Raw genomic sequence first — 16314 nt, forward strand, 5'->3', positions numbered from 1 at the left:
AATTGCAGCTTACCCTGCACGGTGCTGGAACAAGTGAAAGCAGGAACTCATCAACCCTGAGATGAATCCTCAGAGCTGAAGAGCTTTGGTAATTCCATGTGCAATCATTTTCGAAGTGCCAGTAACTTAGTCTGACTCTGCTCTGAAAGAAGCTGATTTTGTCAAAAGGAGAGCTAAGCTAGGTTTGGACTGAAAATCCAGGCTTCAGACTGAATTCTGAAAACTTCTTTCTTTCCCCAATGATACCAGAAATGCTTTCTGTCTGCCACAATTATTGGGAAGCTTTTCAAACAACCATTTTTATTTATAATAATCCTTGAAAAAAAAACCACAACTCCTTGAACAACTAGGTCTTTTAAATTCTTTGCATCCATTTGTACTATCTGAACTGTTCACTCTGATCATGAGAATTTATGCCAGGGCTGAGGCAGTTATGTGCTATGTTTCAGATGGGAACTCTTATTCTTGCTCTTTCACTTTCTCTCCCTCTCTTTTTTGCGAAGATAACTATTTTAGACAGAATCAAGATACAAAACATAAAAACTGTCACAATCTTAGTTAACAGAAGACCTGCGATTGTTGGGCTATAAACCTACTATCGATTTTTATTTTTTCTCTGAAAAGAAAAAATGGAGACATCAAGCGAGGAGGTGTACTTGAAAAATGAGTGTTATTCTTTTCCTGTTTCCCAGTACTGTAGTGTGGATCAAGCCAGCTGGGTTTCCAGTAACTGGACCTGTTACCAGTAACCCAAGATGCAGGTGTAATTGCACTTTCAGTGATTCATCTATACAGCACACTGGGTTGTTTTACACAGGCAGCATCTGTTTCACCATGATTATTCTACTCTGATTGACATCCACCTTCTCCTAATAAAGTCCCAGTTGCCCACCTATATGGTGCTCCCTTTTCTCCTAATGCATTTGTAAGACAAAAAAATCTCTTACAGCACTATGCTGAAACTCACAAAAAGGCAAAGTATCTAAATTTGTCAGTGGTGCAGCACCAGCACAATTATCAAAGCTCTCTCTGGATTAAAATTTTATAAAGTTTGAATACTGGTTCGAACCAGACTGGTGCAAGATGGAGGTACTTCAGGTTTATACTAATATATCACAACTGAAGATAAAATCTGTCTTCGGCTGTAGAACTGAAATGGCTGTGTTAAGAAAATTATTGCATATTGGTATCTAATCAATTTTGTCATGTTTTTCACCCTTCTCATGGTACTCTATGTTTTCTGCTGTTTTTCCTATTCCTATGTATTGCCTGTGGAGATCCTTCAAGGTTTTTGGGAATATTAGAAGTTTACACGGGCTCAGGGGAGGACAGGGCCATTTTGTGAACGAGAAATGTGCTGCATATTACTGAATACACAGAAATTAACCCCAGGCTCAGGGCGCCTCTGAGCTGCAAATGCTTGGACGCTGGGAAAACACCGTACTCTTCATTCAAAGAGCAGACATCTGTTTTTGGCCGCTGCTGGAGAAGGGGTTCTGAGCAGCACTGGGCTGACCCAAGGACGGCTGTTCCCAGGTTGTAGGTGCCTGGTAAATCACCTTTTCCCTTACCTGTTCTAGACTGGCTGACATGGCCTGTTTCTTCCTTGCGGGAAGCCCAGTGCGGGTCACCGTGACCAAAATTGCTGTATGCTTTTTAGTTACACTGCATGTGAAATAACACTTGCAGGTGTCCGTGCCTCGTGCCAAGACAGGTGCTGAGCAGGCTTGGAGCCTAAAGCATAAGGTGATCTCTCCAAGTAAGGGTGGTGAGCAGGGGAGCGCAGCAGCCCGAAGCAGCCTGGCTGTGTGTCAGCAGTATTGCATGTTCTCATGGTTGCATTTGTGCATCTGGTTAGTAGTCTTGACAAGTGATAGATAGTCCAGCCTCAGATGCCTGAAGTCTGTCCAAGACCCTGCTTTTAATTTCCTGATTAACGAAGTGTCTCTGAAAGCCTGGAGCCTGAGAAGGAGTATCTGGTAGAGGGACTTGGGGTGCATAGGCTCCCTGAAACTGTGCCCGTCTATATTCATGGAAAGGTCGTCATCAGAAAGTTGTGTCTAAGGTACCGAGTTGGTTGCTGTCTTTCAGCTTGCCATGTTGATTAATTCGTGCCATGTAACTCCCGTCCATCGGCCGTCTCGGTTCCTTTCTCAAAACCAGGATGGGTGGCCTGCAATGCAGAGGCAGGACCTGACTGGTGGCCATTCTGGCTCCCCTCCGTAGCACCTTTGGGGACAGATCTGCAGCAATCCCAGCCCAGTCACAGCCAGCTTAGCACCAGTTAATTGTCCGACCTTCATTGCTGGGGGAGGTCCATGTGTGCATGTGAAAGCTGAGACTGTCCCTTAGATCCTGGTACAACATGGATGCAAACGGTTCTGCCAGAAAAGGAAATATCTGAAATTTAGGGGCTAAAGAATCTTTCTGTGACTATGACCATTTATGGAAATAAAAAGTAGAGGGGCTCATTAGAAAGAAAACCCCTCTTTATGTCCGGATTTCAGTTAAAAGAAACACACAGGGCCAGTCCTGTCCCTTTGGTTAGTTGCGGGGGTTGTTGTTTTTGGAGGTAGTATAACCTTTCTTAAAAATCTTATAGTCTAGATTCTTTTGCAGCATTTACCCAGCAAGCAATGACTTGGGTATTTGGTCTGTTGTTAAGTGCTCCTGGTAAAGTACTTACTGTAGATATTGATGCTTAGGCAGACCCTGAGAGCTCGAATGGATGGAGACCAGTTGGGGTGTCAGAGGAGAAAAAATCAGTTTTGAAGCCTGCCATACCGGCTGTCTTACAGCAGTTCCGTCATAAGCTGCAGGTGATTTCTGCTTCATATGATAATAGAAGATAGGTTTTCAAAGTGGCTTCTTTACTCTACTGAACAGACATTTTGATAGACAGGCTCTCTAAAGGGAAGGTTGTTAAAACATCTTAACCACATGTCCAAAGTAAAAAGAAGTATTATTACTAGCCAGTTAAGAAGCTCAGGAGTCAGAACCAGGCTCCTCAGCCCACGTTCATTTGCTTTATGCACCCCAAAGTAAGGGGTAGGGTTGGCATCAGGCAGACAAAGCCAATGTATGTTCTCTACCCTGGGTGAGGAGGTACCTCAGGAATGGGTAAGGCATGATGAAAATGCAAAGGAGAAAAATCTCCATTTTAGCCAGAAAACCCTGGCTGTTCCAGTGTCCATCTCTGTTCTGTCTCAGCCACTGTTCCTATTTTTACATTTCTCCTTATGTTTTCAAAGGGCTGAATGTGCTGTGTCCCAGGCACCCCACCCACCACCCACCCCCTTCCCCCTTTTTTTTTTTTTTGTACTGCTGTTTGAACATGTTGCAGCTCTCACAGGTGTCACTGTAGGCAGGGATTTGATGTTAAATATCAAAGGTTTGATCTTATTTCAGCCAAGTATGAATGAGTTCAGATCTGTGGCTACGGCGGGGGCAGGAGGAACATAGTAGAGGCTGAATAGGAGTTAAGAGACGGCAGAAAGGAAAGTACAATTATCAGTACTAAAACAATTTTCTACTCAATAAAGACCTATTACAGGGAGGAAAAAAAGGCTTATTATACTTTATCTGCTCTACCTTAACTTGTAAATTGAAAACCCCTTCCATTTTATTCAATTCGCTGCTTCCGGATTTATTAATAACTCACTGCTACTTTATCTTTCTAAGTGCATTTTGTCATCAGAAAATGCATACTTAAGTCATATCCGTACACTGTACCGACCCAGAGTGGTTTTCCGCAATAAGCTGATTAAAGTGAATGATTCAAAACCTGCCCAGCAGATCTGTGGATAGTGGGTGATCTGGGCAGTAATAGGTTTCTGCCGGGGCACCAGTATATGTGTACAGATTGTTCAGCAGGGAGAAAGAATTTGCCTAATTCAATTATAGGAGTTTTTAAAAGATCATTTTTAGGATTATGTCCGTCGATTCTCCTACCTCCTTCTGATAAGAGGATTTTTTTAGCTATACCTAGTAATTTAGTAAAAAGAGTACCCCAGTCTAGTATTAAGAGGGAACTTTTCATCCTATGAATGCGGGACTAATCCATTTTTCTTTAAGAATAACTTAAATTTTATTAATTTGTGAAGTTGTGGGTTTCATTCTATAGCAGTCAGTGCGAAGGGTAGACCCCCGAGAGTTGCGAGCTGAAGCTGTGGTTCAGGAAGCTTTGTAAACAAGTGCTTCTTTCAACTTCAGGTTCGGGAAGCTTTGTAAACTTCAGGCAAGCGCTTAGCTCCTGTTGAATTCATTGGGATTTAAACAGAGCCTCAGTACTGGAAAGGAGTGGAAAAGACATGGAACATCTGAAGCACAATCTAGGTTTTAGGGTTGCTGGGTTTTCCTCCAGTTAAATGCTCTTATTTTTTGTGATTTGATTCAAGGTGGCTTTGCAGTTGTAGCTGCTGTCTGCAGGCTTCAGATTTTCAGGTGGAAGACCTGCCCCTCCACGCTCCACCACTGTGCAACAGCCATCTCGACCCCTTCTGTCCTGGAGGGCAGCAGACAGGGGAGCAGGAGGACACGCATTTCCTACATGAAAAATTGGTTCGGGGATTTTTATTTGCCCCCTTAGGTCTCTGGCTACTGTTTGTGATCACCCTGAGGGGATAAGAAAGGGTTAGGGAGAGAGAGCAGCTCCAGGGTCTGACAGCCTGGAAAAGGGTTATGACACAGTTTAGCCGGTGCTGGTGTTATATAAATGTATATGTGATAAATAGCTCTTAATGGCTATGAGGAATGGCTTCTAGCATTTGCCAATAAATCTGCGATGTACTGGATTTATGAAAGACCTTGACAAAATTCCTAAACAAACTAAGTTTTCCTTTACTATGTGCTTTTGTAGCTATGATTAAGAGATTTGGGGGTTTTTTTCCCAGTGAAGGCAGTGGTGCTAGTATGTTCCTCAAAGGCAGTTTGGTCCAGTTTATTTAAGCAAGAAGGAGTTTAAGTGGAACTGAGCCACAGAAATATGTGCCACTTGTCTAAAACAAACATGGTTTAGGGCTTTCCTTTATAAGTGACGTCTATTATTACATTTTTAAGTAGATCTTTGTTAGTAAGCATCTGCAAGTGCATTCAGTCAGATATAAAGATCCAAGACTATATTATTAAACTGGAATGCTCTCTTGAAATAAGGACTTGCACCTACGCCAACTGAAGTTAATTGGGAATTTGCAACTGAATAAAAAAGTACGGTCAGTATTGTTTACATGACATGTTGTCTGTGAAGCCGTTTTGGACATTACATACTGTTTTCTGAGGATCTTTGGACTTCTGTTTTGTAGGACTAAATAGAGTGGATTATTAATAATGTTGAGAACAGATCTAAACAGTCATTGGAAGTTATATCAATATTAAAAGTTATATCAATAGGAGATGTATGAATATCATCTCAGTGTAGCAGATTTGTTAGTGAATTTGTTCTCGCCACAATCACTATACCAATTTCTGTGACATTTCGGGGACTCCTAGTTCACTTTTTTCCCTCTGGAGGATTCCAGGGATATGTAAAGAAAAAGAGCGTGTATAAGCATAAATCAAAATTGTCCCCTATTTGATAGTTTCTAGTTCTAGAGAGCAAAGAGTGGTGCTTGCATGAGCTTAAGACAGTGTCCTGGTTTTTGAAGTTTTGCTTTGAGTTTTGTTTATTGAGGGAACTACAGACTTATCTTACTGCGCAGTGGCTGTGATGAATGCAGGTGCAGTTACAGCTTGGCTTTCAGCCAGAGGTGGAAGCTTATTAAGGAACGTTGATTCCCTGGCTGAACATTAAATTTGTGGTTGCTGCATTGAAAATATTCTTCATTAACTGTGTAATTGAACAAGCTGCTTATTATTATCTGTCTGCTGACGTTAACTGAGACTGGACTGTTTGCTTAATACACTGCGTGTAGGAAAACGCCACGCATGGAAGGTTCTCTAAGAGGGATGGGACAGTATCCCTTAAGCTAGAAATAATTCTTTTCAGCTATTTCCTAAGTATTTTTCTCTAGCCTCTGTGAATTTGTGTCGGGGCCAGGTACAGCTTGAGCTCTGATGATCTCTGACACCACTGATCTCTTCAGATGATTGAAATTGGCAGAATTTTTTTCAGTTTCATCAATGACATAGCTTAGAGAAAAGCCCATCAACTGTAATTTCAGATCATGAAGGTGAGGGTGTCCAGCAAGTTCTCCTCTTTTGCAAGATCAATTAGAAATATATGGGTTTGTTTTCACATTATTTCTAGGAATAAATGCCAGAGTAGACTATATCTGGAAGTTGAATGCTCATAATATTGCCAAAACCTAAACCAAATTACTGAGTTTGATTTTCCATTATAAATTGAATTTAAAATAAAAATGCCTTTATAATTGACCTTAAATTACAATCCTGGTAGCACTTCTGTAAAGGGGAATGTCACTGTGTTTTTAATCAGATGTAGTTTCAATTTAGACTCCTTACATTTTTGATACCCAACTTTAAAGGGGTCTGTCTGCACACAGTGTACTTGAGGCATCTATTCACATAAGAGGCTTTCCCCGCTCCTCTGTTACACCATTTCTTTTTCTTTTCATGGTTGAAGTTTCTTCTTTTTGTCCAGTAGCCACAGGCAATCAATATGGTGTCTCCCAAGAGCTTGCACCACAGGGCATTGGTTATTCAAGGCCAAGGTTTTACGTATAGCCATGAGCCATGAGCTCCTTTCACAATCCTTATTAACAATGGCTGATGAGCACCTTTCTTCTGAGGACCTTCTGTGAAGACAATGTTTATACAGCCAAGACTGCAGATTGCTTATAAATCAAAGAATCCAAGTTCTTTTCTCAGGGTGAACTGAAAATACCATCTCTGGAGCACAAATGCTGCTCTGAGCTTTCACCCTGCCAGTTGCAATGTGAGCGCTCGTTAGTGTTTGAGGTGCCTCACCTTTGTTCCTATGTTTATGCTGCAATGGCTACCAATTCTCTGTTTATAAGCTGCTGCTGCCACCTATTTTTATGATACCGAAGAAAGTATATATCAGGTTATATCCCCTGTTAATATCTGCTCATGGTATTAAGCCTTCATTTTTTTTCAGTTTAATGACAAAACTGAAGCATTAAACCAGGCTAAGGAAAGATATGCACGCTGAGAAATTCAGCCTTTTCCTAAAACACTGCCACACATCTTCTGGGAGAGCCAAAATCTCCTCTTCTAGTAAAATGCCGACTTTTGATTGGAACTGATTAATTCAGTTTCTAAAAAATGAGGAAAATAATGTAGTGGTCCAAGGAGACAGCTATGCCTCCTAGATTGCTTAAGTTTCTTGGGAAACTTTTCTAGCTATGTTAATTTACAAGGATTTTTTTTTCAAATCCCATGAGAGCTGCTGGAGAACACAAAAATTGTAACTGTAATGTGCTAGGCTGACAATACAAGCATAGCTAAGTGCGAGAACATTTCTTATTTCCAGCAAGAAGTACCTCGTGAGGAGCAGTTGTGCTGATGTTGGAGCTGATTTTCCTTCAGTGCAACTACAACTTGTGTGATCTTTTTGCCACTACAAAGATCTTTTTAATCCTGTCATTCGTAGCAGTCACGTAGGAGGTTATTTTCTACTTTCTACGGCTTCACAAACATTATCTTGTGGAACTGGTGGTCTGTTGCAGCTGGAACGACGTTGTGCAGATCTTCTCTGGGGTCTGTGTGAACTCAGGAATAATTGATCACAAGAAACAGATGGGAGTGGTCCATCTGTCCTACTGCAAAAGGTGTTGGATTTTCTCCCAAGCTATGCAAAACCGTGACCCTGCATAGCTTTGAGCTTCTCTGCTGTTTACTTAAGTACTGAAGTGTTGTGTGTCTTCTGTTTCTTATGGCTGTTACTCAGCTGTGGAAAGAAATACCAAGTAATGTAACCACTTTCTTCCAAATCTTGGGCCAGAATCTCAGCTGGTGGAAGTCAGCAGAGCTCCACTGACATTATTAGTTCTCCAGTGATTCACACCAGCTGTGGAACTGGTCTTCTGTCTCAATTTATGAAGGGCTTGAACTAAATGTCAGGAAATATGAAATGATCTCTTACAGTCAGCAGTTCTCCAGATGTGTTAATGGAGTTTAAGTTTACCAAAAGGCAAGACTTCAAAAAGTGATCCAACAGAAGAATAAACTTTCAAGAATGCCTTACTTGCAGGCTTTTTGGCAAGAGAGGACTATACAACTCACTGCAATTTAAAGAAATTAAGTCAGTTATGCATTAGCGTATGGTAATACAGCTTCAGTGAGAATCCAAGGTTCAAAATAATTTCACAGCACAAAGCAAGCTGTTGCCATTCAGTGAATAATTGCCATGTAAATAGGAATCATCAAGTCTTAAAACCAAAGTTAAGTTGCTTGTGAACTTCATGTAAAGAGCCCAATGCTTCCACTTTGCAAGTGCCGTTGGGTTTATTCACAGGCATGGTAATACAGCTTGTGGAGATTAAATGAGGACCATGTTCTTACAAGAACACAGAAGCTTAATAGTCCTAGCTGTGTAAAGTTGAGACTCCACAGTGATTTGGCTTATAGCTGTGATCTCGTGTATGGTGCTGAAAACGGTTATTTTAGCCGATGAGGATAAAATTGTTGTTGAAGTTGCTTAAGCACTGTCAGACTTGCTTTTCAAAATCAGAAAGTGCTGGGATAGGTGAAACCTCAAAGTCCACAAATGTGGAGTCCCGGAAGTCTTTTAGTCATGTGCCTGTATGGCGTATGAGGATATGCTCTAAAAAAAAAAATTCCACTGCCTGAAGTAGCCTGTGGTAGTACAGAGGTCTTCGCAGCCTAATTTATTTGCTGATGTGACCTTTCAGAATTAATTAAAATTATCAATGTGTGGCTTTATACTGTGTGTTTTACATACATTCTCACTGGAGTCTTAGTGCTTTAGACAGACTTAGAAAGGTAAAGGCACGACACGCCTTCAATAAGTAACCTTGAGCATCACACTGTGTTGGAGTATGCTACCTATATTTGAAAGAAAATTATGGTACAAATAAATTGACTGCTGGCTGTGGAGTGATCTGATCCTGATGACCAGAGGTCATTGGCTAAGGGTCTGATTCTGGCAGGTTTGTTCCACAGTTAGTCCAAGTGACTTTTGATGAGACACCCGTCTGTCTAGATGTCACTGCATACCAACAGGAAAAAAAATATGCTTGGACACAATTTATTCGGACCTGAAGGAAAGCGTTTTGGAAGAATTCACAGAAAACGCTAGTTAGACTTCCAGAGAAAGAAAATATCATAATCTGGATATACCAGTACATTGACTTTACCATGGTTTGCAGAGCTGGAGTGATGGATAGCATGGTGAGGAAACCCTTGTGAATAACAGAGAGCTCTTAGGAAGTGACAGCATTCCAGAATCGGCATTTACTGGGCTTTTGCTGATTCTCCAGGAACACAGGGGGCTCCACCTTGAAATGAAAATCATTCCTCAGGTCCACAGCAGGAAACATCGTGGTGAAACCTCTGAATCTCCAAGGGCCTGACAAACTTGAGGTGTGAGAGGCTATGAATCATGCAGTGGCTGGGGTCTTAGGAAACTTATTGTACTTTGAAGACTGCAACGTTTTATAAAACCTTCTGCTCCCTAGAGATTTCTGGGTAGGGGTTCTGGGAAACTTGGTTCCGAATCTGTTGGAAATTCTTTAAAAAGAAGAAAAATTACTGAATTTTTGTAACTATGTTGGCTCTACAACATGGAGCAATTAACGGCAAGTGGTTGAGTTAGTCTGAAGGTAAAGATTGCTTTTGCAAGACTTGTAGGTGTGGCTCTTAGGGACTGGTTTAGTGGTGGACTTGGCAGTGTTAGGTTAATGGTTGGATTTGCTGATCTTAAAGGTTTCTTCCAATCTAAGTGGTTCTATGAGTCTATGATCCTATGCCTCATTGCACTAAGCCCCCATATATGGCAGCATTTGAGAGTAACACTTTCTATCGCTTCTGTCTAGTTCTTTCCATCCTGGTGGCTCATGTGTTGGCCTTGGTAATACATGAATTTTTCACCTTCTGTCAGGATTACACCACTGGAATATACCTGGGCATGAAGACATCAACCCTTATGAAACTTCAACCGGTCCAAAATCCTACAATACCAGCACATCACATCTGTTCCATGCTTCCTGCATTGATTCCCTAGGGCATACTGAGCCAAGATTAAGAGATTCTGTCTTATTTTCAAAGCAGCTAGTGATATCAACCTGGTGTATCTTGTCACTGAGAACACCCTTATCTGTGACTGATAATTCTCTTAAAGCTTGCAAAAGCAAAGTTGACTCTTCAGGATTCAAAGATTTTTTTGCAGATCTGGCCTATGCATTTAAGATTAATTCCTGTGGGGATCAGAATCTGTTGCACATGCCACCATCTTTGGAAACACGAGCTGTCTTTACCAGAGTGGTGTCTCATTGAGAGAGGAGAAACAGTGAAGATGGGTTTTTGAGAAACACAAGGAGCCATTATAGCCAAGAGACATTTAAAGTGTCTACGTTGGTGAGGGCAGCCAAAGGTGTGCTAAGTAGGACTGATTGATGCGGAGTGGCACGTTAATCAGTGCAATGGATGTCTGATTCAGGCCTGAAGTTTTCAGATAGGGCTCTGTGATGCCCAGCTATACGAGTGCAAACGCACACCTCAGCATACACACCAATGAACGGCAAGTGCTTCTCTTTGCATACATTTATAGCAAATGTAAACACAACGTACATAGGGGGAAAGGCCATGGATTTGAAAGTCCCTGTATTCCCTGTGGATTCCTGTATTATGAAAGGATTTTCTTCTTTTGCCTTTGTTTTCTTCTGCTCTGCTGTTTGGGAGAGAGGCTTGCACCTTCGAGGAGTGGACCTTTGAGACAACTCAGATTCTTCGTGTGCCTCCGTGTCAAACTGATGGACAACAGACACGTGCTTAGCACCAGGGAAAAAATAAAGAGCAGTTAGTAGAGCATCATGCTGTGCAATAGCAGCAGAGCAGATCCTTTGCATATTTTCTGCATTTGGCTCTCCCTAGCTTTCCATGTGAAAACTGTGGGTGAAATGGTCATTCTCAGGGTCCTAACATTCGTAACGAAATAGCTGAAGCCTTGACATTTATAAGCTGAGTTTCATCTGTTTGTTTTGCCATTGCCCTCTCAGAAGTAATTAGCGCTTACAAAAAAGCACTTTTCTCTTACATGTAGCCTTAACAAAAAGCTCAAAATACACTATTAAGTGGTTACCTTGGCTGTGTATATGTTGGGATTGTTTATATCTGTATCTGAATTTGTATCAAATCTCTCTGTTTTATATTTCCAGACCCAGTCTGGCCTCACAGAAGACATTGGGCAAGCATTCCCCGGATGTGATGAATCTTGAAACACTGGAAAACACTTGTGAGCCAGAGGACCTCTTTGGTGACATCTAGCTATCTGTTGGCTGAGAAACTGAGAGACTGACGCTTCTAATAGAGATAAACTGCAAAACAGAAAGGCTTTGTTGTAGACACTGAGCTGAAATCTTTGCTCTGAGGTAGTATTCGATGACATATTGCTGTAATCCCCTTGCACTGTACTTGTCCCCATTCTTCACTACACAGCTGTAGACACTTGGCCTGCTAGACTTGATTTGTGACAGCCTTGAAATCAGCTTAGCTGCAGTGTAGATCTTGTATCATGTGATGTGGGGAAGGAGACCACCACCATAGCGTTTTTACATCCTAACAGTCTCTGGCTGCCGATTGTATCCAGAATCAACTGGTTTCCAGTTGTCCCCAGAGGATGTCAGATGTAAAGAAGATTAAGGCTACCACTGTACTTACCTTATATGCTGCCCTTTTTTTGAGCAGCTCAGCGTAGGCGTGGTCTAGCTAAATCATCTTCCACTTTGACTGAAATACAACTTTCCTAAACTGTGAGTTCAGAACCGTATCTTCTGGCTTGGAGCATCCAAAGAAATATCCTTTCACTTTTTACTTGAAGGTTCCCTGCAGCATTATGCATTATAAAGTATTCCTGCTTTAGGGAGTAAAGTGTTAATCAGGTCAATACTGACTGTATTTGAACATTCTGTAGAAATCCATAGCCTTTAGAATTGTAATTTTTGATAATTCATCACTTTTCTTAAGCTGATTTTTAAAAAAAACCAAACAAAACACCAACAAAAAACGCCCGCATTCTAAAAATACATCAATTTTGGTTTTATTTGCTTAGACACTGTATGAGTAAAGGGACTAGTTAGCAAAGTGTGTTAGTGCATGACCTTTTCCTGCCCAAAGCTGGTGCATACATTTAGGTTTAGGGCTTCATCGAAGAAAAAGGTAGCAACGTGTATTTACCTTCAGCGGTCAAAATCAAGTGTACGGAGCTAAGCATGCATGTCAGGTTTCTGCTTTGCGGCTTTAAGAGCCTGAACCCATTCTCGTTTGAGGCAGAGGGAGCCAGTGCTTCTCGGAAAGGACATGCTCCAGCAAGGGTGTTAAACATGTGAGTAATCCCGTTGAAGTCAGCAGGACTATGCAACCTAGTCCTGCCTCTGTGCTCTGCGGCTTGCAGTGGTCCTTGGAAACTACTTTGGTATTTTTGAAAAGGCAGCTTATTTAGGCCCTGATTCTGCCAGAATTCAATCCTATGTTTAACTGAAAGCATCCGTGTCCGTATTTGCAGGATCAGGGCCACATTTAAGAACTTACATGAGGATCTGGGAATCCTATATTTAAGCATTCCTTTCTGGAAAACATGGTCACAGCATTTTAAATTCACAAAGGGCTTTGGGGCAATGATATAAATCACACAGTAAAACGTGAATGGCCAAAATATTTTGCTTGCTACAAAGACTTTGTGCCTGAGAAATGACAGGACCACAAAAGACCTATTCATACAGCCATTCATAGACATTGCCTGATTTAAAATCTTCCAGCGCTGATCTGACAATGCTTTCAGCAAAAGCCTGTATATCGTTTCAGTTTTAATGTGAAAATGTTCCATGACTTAACCCACAATACAAGAGCTTGGTTTAATTGTGCCTGCAGCGTAAAATGAAGGTAAATGGAGCTGAATATCCCGCGAAAATCTGCTTTCAAGAAACTGTTGGTTTCTAATAGTAAAATGTTCTTATATAAATAGGAAATGTTACACACAGTTGGCAGATGTAATAAAGTCTGTCGGAATGTTTATTCTTTTCTCTTTTTTTGAAGTTTATAGAGTCAAGCGAGGAGTTGAGCAGAAAATTACATGATGGTGGATACATACCTTGGGCTATATGAGCACAGGTGTGTCGTCTAGTTAGGGTTGCTGTGGTACAGACCCAGTTTCCAGCCAGCTGAAACTGTTTGTATAAGCAGGGACACCTCCTCTTCCCTCAACGCCTTACACTATGTCAGTCTCCACAACTGTCTATAAAGTGTTAGTGAAATGCTCTTTCCTGAAGACGTGTGTGAGAAAGGATTGCTTTTCTGCTGATAAGGTTTCATTTTCCAGTTGACTTTGAAGAGGAAAGACACGACAAAATGAGCACAAATTATTTGTGAGAGCAGATTTAGTATTGCAAAAGCTGCAGAAAATCCGTGGAACTTCTTTAGGATGCATATTTGTCCACAAGGAATGGGGGCGTCCACTTTATCCTCAAAGTCATTCATCCGGATGCATTGAAATAGACCCAGTGGCCTTCATTGACCAAGCCAAGTAAAATCTGTTTCAGATTAACCTGTGATTAAGTTTGGGAAGGGAACTCAGTAAGAACGCCTCTTACGTATTTTTCAAAACCCTACTGCATTAATATGATACTCAGTGGTGCTTGGTTAAGTCTCCAAGAAAAGCTGGGATCTTTTCTATCACTCCACGCCAATGGAGTTTCTGCTGCAGGGGCTTTCCAAAGCTTACAGAGCAGAAGGGTTCCCTTGTGAGTCAACAGACAGTGCTCCTATTCATATATCAAATATAATGTTCACCTATTTCACAATGGCATAACATCTCATAGTTAATGTTCATGCTGTGATCCGCCATAATCATTGGATTCTTCAGTGCAGAGTTACTGGGTAGTCACTTGTTTTTCCATTCTGTGTTTGTGCAGCTGACTATTCCCACGTGGGTTTCGTAACTGGCATTTAACCCTATTGACTTGCATCCCATTCTGGAGCTGATTTCTCTAGTTTGTCAAGATTATTTTGAATGCTCATTCTTCCTCAGCTTTTTGGGGTGTTATGGGTGAATGTTGTAAGTTCGTTCTCCATTGCTAACATCCAGCCCATTAGTGAAAACACTAACAGTCCTGGACTCAAGCCTCACTCCATTCGACCTTCTATTTAGTAGAACTACTAAACTTAGACTTACTTTGTGAGCACGGTTTTCTAACTCACCTTTTGGAAGGCCATGTTTTCCAGGCATGCCTATAAAACTGTCACATGCAATAGCCTGACATGAGACGTCAGTCAATTGCTTCTCCCTCGTCCAAAATATTTCAGTGGTGACAGAAGACAAAATAGAGAAACATGCCCATAAACGGTTTTTCAAGACAGGAAATTAACCAAAGTTAAGAAACGCAGATCAAATTTTAAAGGCCATCCTTAATTAATACTTCTGTTTGATACTACTGTGCAAATGATTTCCCAAATAATTTTTTTTCTTCTGTTTAAACTGTACTTTTGAGGAAGACAAAACATGCATTTGTTTTACAGGAGGAAAGCTGTGCTATCTTTCATTAACGGTTAGACTCATCTAGAGTTTTTCACTTTTAAAGTAACTATTTAAACAGAGTGTACATTTTTATGCATAACAATTTGTCATTTGAGGTTTGAAAATTGCCTGTTCACCCAGCAGATCTTTTAGTTCAAAAAGATTGACAATGTATTTTTCAAGAGCAAAATAATTGTTCTGAACCAAAGAAAACCCACCTCTTTTCCTGAGAAAGTGCGGTGTAAAGTATTGCCTTTGGGATGAAAATATTATTTTGACTTTGAGATAATGTTTTGCCTATCTGTATCACTGTTGTAACTAACTTCTGGCTATTATTCCCAAAAGTAGACACCCGTGTGTTTATACGTGTGTATTCGTTCTATTGTTCTTCCTTGCTTTGCACCTGTAACATATAAATTATTGTGTGTATAAACATGATTGTCTTGAAATGTTTAGTACAGTCTAGCTGGCTTTGACAATTTCTGCAGTTTGATCTAGCAGCCCAGAGGTACTTGAGGAAAGAAAAAGCCCTTACACATGAGAACTGAGATGCTGCTAAATGTTTAAGGTTAAGCTGCTCTTTTTTCTGACTTGCCATCTGCTTTGAGGGAAAAATAAAATGAGGAAACAGTGAAGTAAAAATGGTAGGAAAACACGGCAATGAAAGTGTGTCCAGACTGCTTAGAGACTGAAGGTAATGAATGTCTTCTGAGCAATACCAGCTTAGAAAAATGTGCCAGGAGCTGGTTTTCCTACTGAAAGGGCAGCAGCTAGGAGAAGCTTCGCATCTTCTGGAAAACCCCTTCTGTTCCCCTTCGTCTCCATAGTGCATCAGGGCTTAGTACCTCTTTTCTGCTAAGTATTTTTCTGCTCTAATTTGATTCTAATTCCCCTCACAAAGTCTGAGGTCTTATCAAATCTTTTTCCTAAATTTCCTTTTGGCAATCTGTCATCCTCCATCTCATTTCTTTTCCATATAAGGTTGGTCAGCTTCTGAATTTTCATCCTTCCCTGACCATTACATGATTTCCCTGCTATTATAAAATACACTCCAAAACCAATTTCATTCATAAAACCTATCAGTATTAATCTGCTACTGTTAGAAAAACACTGTGTATTTTTAAAATGGACATGACTAAAATGGAAAATACCAAGCTGAAGGAAGATAACTTCTGCGGATCTTAAAGGATGCGTCTTGCTACCAATCTCATTCGTTCGGCACTTTCATCAGTGGCACTGACACAAAAAGTAGGAACTCCAGTGAAACCTGCTGAGGATGTGTGTCTGGGAAGCCTTATGAGAAACAGCTGTTTATTTTTTGAAGTAAAAGCAGCTGCCACCTTTAAACAACACGTGAGCAAGGCATGCGGGATCAAAAATTTCTGATGGGTCATGTTGTGGAGTTGTGTATGCCTGTTCACAGAGGGAAAGAGCACGGGGTGGGGGGAAACAGTAAAGCTGTGAAAGCCCAGGAGCATGGGTGGGGAAAGCTCTGGGAGTCCAGCCTGAGAAAAAGAGAGAGCATGTGAGAAACAGAGAGAGAGACAAAGAGAAAGTGAGAGGTTTTTTGGCCTAAATATTGACTGGAAAAAGGGATGAGGACTGAGCCTGAGCTAAACACTTGACTCTGTTTAATTCATTCTGTT

General features: G+C 41.0%; 1 protein-coding gene across 1 annotated transcript in view; it reads left to right on the top strand.

Annotated features, from left to right (window-relative positions):
* XRCC4 (X-ray repair cross complementing 4) overlaps positions 1 to 15106 on the top strand; it is a 184459-nt gene extending 169353 nt beyond the window's left edge. The window contains exon 8 of the mRNA XM_056324190.1: positions 11316 to 15106. Coding sequence (XP_056180165.1) covers positions 11316 to 11424 — 109 coding nt within the window. The 3' untranslated portion in view covers positions 11425 to 15106. The remainder of the gene's footprint in view (positions 1 to 11315) is intronic.
* The last annotated feature ends 1208 nt before the right edge of the window (positions 15107 to 16314 follow it).

This window comes from Falco biarmicus, chromosome Z, assembly GCF_023638135.1.
Source record: "Falco biarmicus isolate bFalBia1 chromosome Z, bFalBia1.pri, whole genome shotgun sequence".
Classification (NCBI taxonomy): domain Eukaryota; kingdom Metazoa; phylum Chordata; class Aves; order Falconiformes; family Falconidae; genus Falco; species Falco biarmicus.